Raw genomic sequence first — 12,596 nt, forward strand, 5'->3', positions numbered from 1 at the left:
TAGTCGCTGTCATCGCAGTAGTACAAACGGCAGTAGCAGAGAAGGATTTGTCAATCAGTGTCAGTTTATAATAGAGTTCCTCTGAGATTGCGAGAACAAACATGACAACGGTGTCGAGATCCAACACCCTGAAGGTAAATAACACGGCTGTCTGTACAGTCAGACCGGAGAGCACCAGAATGTTACATATTCATCCGGTCATGGTGCACTAATAGGATTAATACCAGAGCCCACATAATCTCAGCCTATACCATTCGCTACCCGACAGCCTCATCCTAATGGAAATAACCATCCCCAACCTGGCAACCCACCTAACTGAACATGCTTTCAAATGCACTCATACAGTCATGGGACTGACTGAATCCTGCAGTTCTACACATAAGATGATATGCTCATGTATTTGTCATTTAAGCAGCATTTTATCATTCATAAAGCCCGATGCGGTTTGCACACGTGTGAATATAAGTGTGTAGTCATAGAAGAAAAATAATGCTTTTATCTTAAGCGTGCTGTCGTAAAAAAAAAGCTTTTTCTGTACTGAATCTGGGCTACGTCCAGTTATATTTTGCCCTTGTGAGTCAATCCTCCGCTGTCAGAACCGTCTTGGAATGTGTCTGCACCAATTAACCAGGTCAAATACTCTGTGGATTTACAGCAAATGGCAAATTAAAATAATTGTGATTGGATTTAGTTCTGGGCCTCAGAGGACTAAAATGAGCTAGAATATGTGGATGAATACACTCGGCGGCTGATTGTGTGCTGGTCTGTGCCCAGAGAATGGCTCAGTGCTCTAGTGGGCCGCTGCCTTTGGAACCACATCAAGTACCCTGAGGGCTGGTGTCAAAGCCTGCCAACAAAACCTTCTGTACTGTATGTGTCCTTACTTCAATGTTTCATCTCTCTCTGCTTCGCTAACGTTAACACAAAGGAGGACAAATGTTCAAATCAAATGTTTAAAAATGTTTTCGTCAAACTATATCGCTGCATTTTTAAAGGGGACGTATCATGTACATTACCGGGTTTATTTTTATATTCCGGGGCTCTAATGGAATATCTTTGCATGATTTATAGTTAAAAAAAAACTCCTTATCTATCTTATACTGGTCCTTTATGCAGCCCCTCAGTTCAGCCTCTGTCTGAAACAGGCTGTTTTAGCTCCTGTCTTCTTAAGGCCCCCTAAATATATATATGATGAGAGTGGACAACATGTACAACCCTGGAACAACCTTAGCAACAACCTTGGCAACAAAGGCTACCAACAGACGGCTGTTTGTGGGCATGTCGAACAATCTGACGTCATCACGAGGAGGAAGTAGAGGTTACGTTGCAAATGAAGCGTTCAGAGTAGGCTGAACTCTGGGCTTTTGTCTTTCAGGGAGCATTTTTATATTTTTAAATATTATCTCAAGATCTGGACCTTTGACCATGTTTAACATAGACGTCCGATATTTTAACTATCAAAATAACAGAAAATCACAGAAAGCATATGTCCTCTTTGAAATGTCTGTTTAAAAAAAGTGCCAACATACATTTGACATTCAGCAGCTGGATTCATTTAACATAAAGATTTTTTTAAAATACCTATCTTAACACAAGGAAATCAATGCTTTATTACTGGATAGGAAACAAACTGCATCTTCTAGTTTCTAGCCTTTTAAACTAGACATCAACATGCATTACAGGTGATGAGATTATATCCAGAATAGAAACGGTTTGACAACTGCTGAAAGTAAACAAACTTTAGTTCACTGAACTGCTAAAGATGATGGATTGTTAGGGATACTTGCAGACAGGGGAACAAATGAGATGAGGTCTTCACCGTGAGTTTTAAAGCGTGTAAATATTATTAGAAGAAACGACATGAGCTGCAATCTGTGTTTTTTGCAAAAGGAACAAAGAAGCCAATTTAAATTTTGTGTACCAGAGATGCATTTTAACATCAGGTGTTAACTGCACATCCAGCTAAATCATATCTAGACATGTTAATGCCAGGTGTACAGGGGCCACTGGCAAAAAAAATAAAAACCAATAAGACAAAAGAAGAACACCCAGAGCGCCTATAAAAAAAGGCACAGGAAGTTAAGTATTGTATGTCAGCAAAAATTTCCTGAATACATTGTAATCTGCTATTCTGGCCAGTGGCAGGTTTGTGCTGTAGTATGTTGCATGTTTAATTCTGCTGACAAAACAGTGTTAGCACGTCTCAAGAAAGCTGGCTGGCGGTATATAAGCCCAGACTCCCCGAAGGATGTTAAAAAAAAAAGAAAAAAGAAGACGATAAAGAGGAAAACACGGATGCAGACTCACCATAAGCTATAAAGTGCATCCCATGACAGTTAAGAGGGTTTTCAGTAATCGCCCTGTCATGTCTAAATCCTTTGGCGAATGCCCCGAGAAACCTTTTATTTTATCTGAATGATTTGCTTTCAGTGTGTAACTTTAATATAAAATGTGTTGCTTCTTTCCTGTTTTTTGCTTTTGGCATAAAAACTAAAAGAAGGGGGTTGAGTTTGTTTACCTGGCCCTGGCCTTGTCTCTCCAGGTCTACCACACACATGTCCACAATGGGCCCCAGGTTAGTGAACGTCTCCATCACCGCCACGTATGAGCCCTGGTCGTTGCTGTCCACGTTGAGCTGCGGAGGAACAAACAGACCTTATCAATCAAAGACAAAGGACGGGAGTGCGCGGCCGGACAGGACTTCATTTGTCACTTTTTATGGACTTCTCTTTAAAGATTATAAAGATTAAATGTTTAGTTGAGACTCCACACTAGAGGGGCAAAAATATCTCCACGATACTCTCATCCCCCCCATTCCACATTATGAAACTATTTCATTAACTTCAGCACAGACTTTTATTTACACGCCAGGTTTATGGAACACACTAGAGGTACAAACATTTTATTTTTAACAAGAGTTTAACGCCCTCTAGTCCAGTTTTTTTTAGATCCATTTGTTGTTAGATTTCCAATAACATGAGAGAATTTTCCTAAATCATTTGATTAACAAAGCAGATTTACACTGTTCATCTTGTTGAACATATGAAAAGGTTTGGTGTCTTATTGCTTACCTTCACTAACTGGGAGTCGCCCAGTCTGGAGCCCACAAACACCACACCGTTATCCAGGTAGGTCAAACACTCAGCAATGGACGTCTGTCAGTGGAGAGAAACACAACATCTCAATCTCTTAGACCTCCTCAACACCGACGTATATTCATACACATTTCATACGCATTAAGTTACAAAGCAAACTTCACCCGAAATCTCTGTGATTGATCATTTTGGTAAGTCATTATAGCTGATCGCTGACAAACATTAAACATTGATTTGATTGAGGATCCGTATACAGCGGCTCATTCATTATCATGGTTAACGGCTAAAATTATGAGCCACGATTTTACACTTGTGCATAATGTTTAAATGATTCACCAGTTAGCCTAAAGTCAAAAATGTAATTAATGATGATTTTGAAAATCAAGTCATCATTTACATCGTCTATGTAAAACCAACCAGAGCTATGTTTGACTGGGTTCACTCTTCTGTCTGCTTCTATTTAGAGTCCAAAATGTTTCTTAATAATAAAGATACTTGAAACAGATGCAGTCTTTTACACATGCTCTGGTCTTGTCTCCAATTATCGGAGTACTGGACTACAATATTTGAAAACACTGATGCAGCAATTATTCTCCGGATTGGTGGCTTTTCCTGCAATAACAACATGTCCCATAACAAACAGTCTTGGCTTTTATCATTTTACTGCCCGGGTACCTATTATTTTTAAATGGAAACATGTTTCATGTCCTACATTTGGAGATTGGATCATGGAAGTACTGAACTGTATCAGCTGAAGAAAATAAGATACTCTGTTAAGAGGTCTCTAAAAAGCTCCGCCTGCCTGATGCTGAGGAGACCTTTTACCCATGAGATAGATGGACTATATGTTTTGTTGTTGTTAATGTTAAAAATCATTTTATTTATTCACAGCTTTTCAATCATTTAGTGTAGTATTTGTTTGCTTTCCTTCATATCATACAACTGTAAACTGAATACTCTTATATTTGTAGTTACTGATCATCACTTGAGCCTCTGGTGATTTCAGATGGAAGATCCTTATTATTTTGAGTTTTTACATACTAAACCATTAACTGACAGCGATAACAGAACTCTGTTTGTCATAAACAATGTCTTCAAGTTCAGCTGCATTTGTGTGAACATGGCCTTACACACTCTAAGTTGTTCTTGGTGCACCATAAAGACTTTTTTTTCTGTCTGACGTTTTAATGCGGAGCTCCTGCTGCTGCCTGTTGACTGAGCAGACTGGTCCTAACAATAAAGTTTAGAACGATTTGAAAAGCAATCTGTCTCTAGCTCGGCAGTCCTATTCTCCTCGATTGTATCCAGCTCCAGCACCACTCAGTGGACCAGCGAGAAAGCATTTTACCTTTCTAAACTTCTTGGCAAGTCATTAGAGATGGGTGCCACAAGCCAAAAGCTGTCTGCCATTAATGTGAGATTTAGCTTTGAGCATGGTATTGACATACAGTCGTTGCATAAATCAACTTTAAAAGGGATAAGTGACACCTTGGCGAGCAAGCAACAAAGATGTGGGATCATTTTTCTCATCTCCTGCGCAAGTGTGGACTGATCCATTAGCTTCTGTCAAGGCTATAAACCAATAAAAAGTCAATTGTAACAAAGGGGCACCGAGAGGAAAAGGCAGCTGGTGAAAAAAAAATTTCAACAACCAACAGAGAGGGTGGTTGAGTCAGGTAAAGAGAAACAGATGGGAGAAATGCCAGGGAGAAGGCAGGTGGATAAACAGAGTGAAGAGACAGACGTAGATAAAAAAGAAACAGAGAAGAAGATAAATGGAGGACCTCTCCCAGCAGCTCCACGTGCAGGTCTTTGAGCGCCACCGTGCCATCCATCAGCTCCTCCTTCTCAAGCAGCAGCATGAACAGACGCCCCTCCATGTCTCCCAGCAGGTAACGCGAGCCGTTGGGATCCACCCGGTTGTGACAGACGATGGTGCTTTGCTGTAATTAAGAGCGGACCACAGACAAAAAAAATCATTCAGATAACGCTTACGGTGGAGGTGAAGCCTAACAAAACTCTTTAAATCACATCAGTACCCATAAAAACTTTCATCTTCACTTCATGAATTATCTATATGGGAAGTACAGCCAAATACATCTGTCTTCTGAATGTCTGTTTTGTTCCCCTCATTATGAAAACATACACGGAGGAGTTTCCCGGAGGTACGGCTTAAATGCAACTCAAAGCGCTGAGTCTTTTATCCCGACAAAAGGAGCGCAGATTTAACCTGCCGTCCCGTCGGTTAGCTGAGTGACAAACGGACGATTATGAAGCTTCACACATAAAGGAGAGAATCTCACACACTGTTCAGAAACATTTCTTTGCTCCGTGTTTGAAAGACTACAATCTGAAAGTCGATCACACGCGTGTGATGTGAAACACGAGGGTATTAATTACAGAAGAATTTTGTTGAGCACTTCAGTTCAGTGCAATAATCAGAGCCCAGTCGGTCCTGGGTTTTTGAGGTTGATAACAATATCAGTAATTAAATTTTGAAGAATTATACTTTCTATACTATTCTATAAGCCATTACATAAACAAACAGTTGTAAGGATTCCTTAAATTTGGTAATTAAATAAAGGGGACAAGATGAGTAGTGAGCAGGACGTTTTATAATTGAAAAATTAACTTGTCAGCGCTCTCTGGTGGACAAACTATGTCATGGTAACACTTTTTTAAATGACTTTGAACATATCTTGAACATTACTGTATTGCAGTTTCTTGTGATGAATTAACTGACTTATACAATGATAGATAAGCAACTATTGGCTAATAATGACTAGGCTCCACTGGTTTTTGTGGTCTGATAAAAGTATGTTGTCATATTATATTACATCATGTTCTATTAGATATAGTCCTCAAATAAAACTGCACAGTCAACTTAACAGAGTGAAGCTAGTAAAGTAAAGCGATCCATCTACAGGAGTGGGTGATGTAAACTATAGCTTGTCTTATAAAACCTTCCCCCTAATCTTTGGATGTTATCTGGGTCACTCTCAGCTTTCAGTCCTTGGACCGGTACTACAACGCAAGTTCAACGTAGTCTGGCTCTTTTTGGATGAGCTGGTTTCACTGAGCCCAACATTGGCCGTCCTGGATAACCAGTATCATGAAGCTGGCTATCAACTAGCCCAGTCAGCTACAAGCTATTTAGTTGAATGATGCACGTAAAAAAAAACTCAAAAGTAATGTCAGACTGTTTCTGCTACAGAAGTAAAGTGTGGAAAAGTAGTTAATGACTGATGAGGTCTATGTGAGCAAAATGTCATAATAATAATAATCATGGGAGCCAATTAACAGTGTGTGGATTATTTTTCTAATAGGAGACAATCTTTCCTTTTTATTTCTAGTTATTATCACACAGCTGTCTGGTGTTAGAGTGTAAAACCATCCACACTGCTGTCAGCTATCACTCCAGGGATAAAATCAACTTTGTACAATTAAAATGCAGTTAAAATCTTCATTATGTTTGTTAGAAGCTCTGTTTTAAAACCTGAGTAGGAATAGAAAGCCTGGAACAATAAAATGTTTCTACCGACATATAAAAGTATATACTGCATTGATTTTTGTCCATGTCAGGCTCCCGTAGGAATGATGACTCTATTTTTCCAGTGATTTGATTTGTCAGTGTTCGGGGTGTTGACAGCTTGTGATCCGATCCTCTGAAGTTAGCTGTTCAGCATAAGTTGCCATGGTGATTTATCCAAGTGAGCCAGGTTCGTGATACTGGGAAAGTTAAGCCCAAAGATGGCTGGCTAACCTACTAATCTCGCTTCGTTGTACAGGCCTCTGGTTGGGCTTTCTCGAGCAATATGAGCCTGACAACAACATGTTAGAAAAATATCTTCAGAGCTTTGGGTCTGGAATTGCTGGAAGAGCCACAGTCTCCTGTCTCCACTATAACTACCAGATAAGCTGGCCAATTGCTTAGAAGAATAGTAGTCATGATTGGAACTGGCATTAAAATCACATAGTGTGACTGAGCCTGCTCTACTTCTCATTTAACAGAAGGTATTGTTATTGTCCTTGTCTACTGTAAAAGCTGAGTCAATTTCTCACTTGATCGAACCTTTACAAAACTCATTTTCAAAATCCTCCTGCCTGTGCTATTGCTTACATCTTTTGTCAAACCGTGGATTCACTTTTATTTTCAAAGCCTCCCAAACCCCCCACCCCCGAATGGCAGGTAATTAGTCTGCTAGATTCAACAAGCGAAACCAGTTTGCTGGTCTACTACAGACCAGTATAAAAATATATAAGATGAGCAGAGACACATTTAACTGGCAGAACTTTTTGATATCTCACATTTGTTTTTCCTCCCTTCTGTTCTCAACAGTCTCAATTCAGTAATTAGCTGCCAAAAATGCTGTTAAGTGTCAAAGAATATACTTCTGAGTTTTCTTGACACTGTCGAGTGTGTTTCAGCTGAATTCTAATTTTACAGTAGGTGCAAATTAAGTATCACATAGTAACAAAAAAACAAAAAAAAACCCTTCCACCTCTTCCCTCAAACATCTGCTTGAGAGTGTTGCATTGTTTGTTTACACAACCAATAACGGGGTGTCAGTACTTTAGAGTGCAGCAAAACATTTAATTAACTGAACATGTATAGATATTTAGTTGAATGGTGGTTATGTCTTGTTTGCACAAGTGGAGTTTACCTACTGCACTGTGATATATAACACTTATTCTCGAGACCCTATAATTATAAAGTTGTATAAAACTTTAATGGTGTTCAAAGTCCGAACAGCAGGACAAGTAGGGCGATCCTGTTGCAGCCTACACACACGAGTAAAAAGATTTTGTGAATTTTAAAACTTTCTCCATCTGAGACAAATATTTTCATGAGTGCTGAACGGGAAAATAAAGACAATAAAATTAATTGTGGGGAAAAAAGTAAGCTCTTAGCAGTTGATATTTAAATGGCCTGATGGCAGGAGCGCAAACACAAATGCACTCAAGTTTGAATACCCATTAGCATTAACACAAAACCGTCTCCAAATGCTTCAAACACTACAGGCAGACGAGCACAAATTACCACCGCTCGAATGTGCGAAACTTATTTTTGCCATTACGTTTTGAAAGGTCTCGTTCTTGAACTGTTATCTACACTTAACCGTAACCTGCTGAATATTCTAATGAAGGAGAAGCTACTATATCTGAACAATATGACAAGTTCCCTGCCAAATTTATGAGGCCACGGTACCAAAGAGCAGCGGGACGTCGAGAGAACATTCTCTAATTATAGAAGCAGGATGTTGGCTGCTGAAGAGCTCCTTGGGGCCCTGAGCTTTGTTAAATGTGTACAGAGCAGTACAGACTGCGACTTAATCTTGATGAAATAACACTAAAAGCAATGGTGTATGGGGAGCTAAAGTCATCAGCGGAGTGGTTAGAAAACTGCCTTTAAATGCAACTTCAACATCCTTCACGATACATTAACTCAAACTTGTTCACCGGGGTTTCACAAATTCAGCAAAACATTTATATGTTGGCATAATAAAGAGTTACTAGCTTTATATGACATGGGCTAAAGAGCTATCCTGCTGCTTTACTTCCTGATTATGACAAGGAAAATACCAAGACTCCCATCACACTGAGAAAATAACATTATTCTTGGTTTACTAGACAAATAAACACTGTGATATACTGCAACGGCTGTGTTAAAATACCTGAATTTGTGATGAAATGACGTTTTGAATGAAAAAGATGGGAAAAAAAGCACTTTTTTTGCCCGTTACTTGCTGTTATTACCTTGATAGTGGGTGGTGCAATGGCCAAATATTTGTCCCCATTGTGGTAGGTGATGGACTCTTGTCCTATGATTATAGCTCCACCAAATGGCTCTGGAACTTAAATACAAGCACACAGACAACACGGTTAAATATAAACCTATACAATTTCACAGAAAGATTATTTTTTGCATTTTATTTTTAAACAGCTTGGATTCAACAAATATTTTCATCATCAATTATATGTACCAGTTACTATCAATTAAATCCTTAAATTGCTTCCTTTCAGGATTCTCAGCATCATGTAGCTGTTGTGTTTGTTGATTTACACTAAAATACTATTAAATGTTTTATTCTGTTTTGGATGACTACAATCTTTGAGTGCTGTGTTGTGGTTTATCATATTTTTATAAACTGGAACATTTGTCATGGTTCATTTCTGTCACACAAGCTGCTGCTTGCTGGAATATTTCCAACCGCAGGATGTAAAGCCTGAGCTCAAGCTGATGTCACAACCAATTTTACCATCTTATGTCAAAAAATATGAATTACTGACTACAGGATCGGACTCATTATTATCAGGTTTTACTTAACAGAAAACCCAGATTTTTTTTTTTTAAATGAAGGAAAATCTGATTGAAAAACAATACATATACAGTAGGTAAAAATCAGATGATAATAATAATACTATTTGTGGTGTTTTATTTTCTGTTGATTGAACTGTGAAGAGAAACAACAGACACTACACACTGACTATTCCTGTTATTAACTCATTTTCATTAAACGTTTTTTTTGTGTCTTGTAAGTTTCTTAGATCATATCAGCCTTAAATTTCCAGGTTTTCCAGGTTATGTGGGAAAACAAGGTATTTTTACAACGTTAAAACAGCTACACAGTCTATACAGCTGCCCACAGAAAACCTCCTTCAACTATTTCCTATCTGGACACAGCACTTTCAGCTGCTGGATGTTGGGAGTATATCTGTTTGGAAACCCTACAACCTGCATGAAATACAGTAGAAACAGCAGCAGCCTGGATAATTACACAGGCAGAAAATCACAGATTTAACTCCTCCAGCTGGCCTGAAATCATGTGTGAAAAAACAGTAAATACACTGCGGAAACACAGTAGCTGACAGAAAGAGGTGGTCATTTTATACAGAGAAATATTAGCTTTTCTGGGTGAATAAAGGTTAATTTGACTGTGTAAAAAGGGAAGCTAAAGGGCAACCAGAACGCTGAGTTTCCAAGTTTCATTGGGACCATCGAGCACGCCGTGTTTAATTAGGAAAGTAGTTTAAAAAACATGCACACAAAGGGCGACCTTTTACTGCATAATGCCGTTAGAAGCTGAGTACAATTAGCTGATAATCAGCCTGATCAGCCACCTTCAGTAATCAATACAAACACATATTGTTAAACCATTAATCAAACCAATAACTAACAGCAGTCAACGTCAGACAACCTTATCATACTTCAGCAGTTAGCTAGTGTTTCTGTAGTGGTGACAAAATGTTAAAAATACACATATTAGCAGTTTGTGTGATGGTATTTGAGAGTTTTTTCAGCCATTACCTTAGTAACTACCTGGCTTGCTGCTTCCTGTTTGCTGTTTTTGATTTTATTAGAACGTCAAGACAAAAAAATGACTGACTTAAGACAGCTCGGACTGAGTTTTATCACCACCTTACAGATGATTGATTGCAGAACATTTTTTTACTTCTGTCATGATTTTTTTTTTTTTTTCCTGTGGCAGCAAAGATTTTGCCTTGGCAGCCCGCCATGGCAAAATGTTACCAGCAAAAACACTGCATTACCTGGGATGACCATAGATGCCTCAGCCTCCACATTTTCCTGCTTCCAGGGGCCCTTGTTGAACTCCTTCTCCCTCAGAGAAACCTCGTAGGTCTTCACATGGCGACCCTGGGGGTCCTACAGTAAGCGACGGGGCACAAGAAGACACCAGATTAGATTTCAAAACCAAACTTATTACAAAGCATTTCAAGAAAATTTGTATTTGGGCAATTATTTTCATTATAAATTCATCTGCTGATCATTATTTTCATTAATCAATTAATATTTTAGCCGAACATTAAACTGAAAACTACAACTGCTGGAACACAGTTCAATAGATATGGTTTTAAATGCATCTTTAATATTTTAAAATCAAGAATGTAGATTTATGTTGAACAGCACTCCCACATCCCAGCACCGATCCTCCAACGGTACCTGGTAGATGAAGCAGACAGTTGGCGCCTGGCAACCGTACAAAAAGTGAACATCGATGACCTGCAGCTCCTCCAAACGAATGTTGAAGGCTTTCAGCTCACGGTTGTCCCGGTCCAATGGGATCACCTTGAACAACCCGTCATACAGCCGGAGGCCAATCATACGGCATTCTGGGTCAACGATTCCGATAATACCTGTCTCTGATGGACGCCCGATGCGATCCTGAAAAAGACGTTTGGAAAGGTTTGTTGTGCACTGCAGATAAAACCCACATTTGGTGTGTTGTCAGACTGTTGAATGAAGTATAGCTGGTAAACCATTTGCAGCTTTTATACTTTAAAATATCAATAAACATCAGAACTCCCAAACTTCACTTATATAATCCCTATTAAAGCAAATAAAGGTGCTAAAAGTTTAGATTAAAATATACTATTTTGATTGTATTATATTAACATTTGTCATAAAAACAGTGGGACACACATACTCACAGTTTGAGCTCTTCTATGGCAAGGAGACAGCCAATCATCGAGCTTAAAATTCAGTCATGTGCGCCTCTAATGGCGGGCAGAAGCTAAAGATCACGGTTATGAGAACCCCTGTTTATAATCTGTGGTGTGAGTCAAATTGGTTTTAATTTTTGGTCACTTTTGAGTGAATTCAGCAGCTGATGGCACAAAGTAATTAAGAGTTTTGAATTTATTAATGCTCTGATTTGCACCACTGACGGGCTTCTTCACCATAGCAACGGTGGCTGAGGCTCATGGGTATTGTAGAAACGTTGAAGTAATTGAAACTAATGGTCAGTCCATAATACAAACCTATAGGAGTGTTACATTATCTGTGAGAGTCTTGTGTAAAGTAATACTGAGGAGATTGTTTAAAGAAATATTTGCCATGGGAATACAAGAAGGGAAAAAACAGTGGCCCTTCCCACTTCACAGCTCTATTAGAGAGGTTTTATTATAGCTCTAAAGTATGGACTAGCGTATTTGACCAAGGTTGATGAAAGAAGATCAAAATACATATTGCTCTTCATATGAAACATAAAAAAAACTGAATCAAAATTGACATTTAGAAGAAGTGGTCTTTGCATACATGTACACAGACAGGCGTGTAGCAGATAAAGCAATGGTTCAAAACACACACTATCAGCAATTATGGTAAATTTATTCAGTATTTTCGATTTTGTAAAGCCAAAATCATCAGACACATCACATCATGTCACATGTGTGAAATGCCCGATGAAGGTGTTGAAGGCTTAACAGAAACGTAGCAACTGCATACATTTACCCTGAGTGCTGACAGTGTGCGGGAGACGATATTTTTTTCATTTAAATATTACATATACCAACATAAAATATACATCATATTTGTATTGTTGTCTCACTCACCTGGACGTTGCCGTGGGCACGGGTGATGATGTCGATGCTCTCCCCGTTCTGTTTGTATTCTAGGATGCAGGCGTTGTACTTGGATGTGAGGATGAACAGCAGGTCTTTGCTCTCACCCTGATAAAAAAAAGACAACAAGACAGTAAC

At 38.8% G+C, this 12,596-nt stretch overlaps 1 protein-coding gene across 1 annotated transcript in view; it reads right to left on the reverse strand.

The window, feature by feature from the left end:
- The window catches only part of ddb1 (damage-specific DNA binding protein 1), a 48,520-nt gene that overhangs the window by 32,938 nt on the left and 2,986 nt on the right, over positions 1 to 12,596 (reverse strand). The window contains exons 3-9 of the mRNA XM_044355149.1: positions 12,450 to 12,566; positions 11,059 to 11,280; positions 10,647 to 10,761; positions 8,853 to 8,950; positions 4,880 to 5,038; positions 3,072 to 3,155; positions 2,519 to 2,635 (exon numbers count right to left, since the gene is read on the reverse strand). Of these exons, the coding sequence (XP_044211084.1) occupies positions 2,519 to 2,635; positions 3,072 to 3,155; positions 4,880 to 5,038; positions 8,853 to 8,950; positions 10,647 to 10,761; positions 11,059 to 11,280; positions 12,450 to 12,566 (912 nt within the window). The remainder of the gene's footprint in view (positions 1 to 2,518; positions 2,636 to 3,071; positions 3,156 to 4,879; positions 5,039 to 8,852; positions 8,951 to 10,646; positions 10,762 to 11,058; positions 11,281 to 12,449; positions 12,567 to 12,596) is intronic.

The sequence above is a fragment of the Thunnus albacares genome, chromosome 1 (genome assembly GCF_914725855.1).
Source record: "Thunnus albacares chromosome 1, fThuAlb1.1, whole genome shotgun sequence".
Taxonomy (NCBI): Eukaryota; Metazoa; Chordata; class Actinopteri; order Scombriformes; family Scombridae; genus Thunnus; species Thunnus albacares.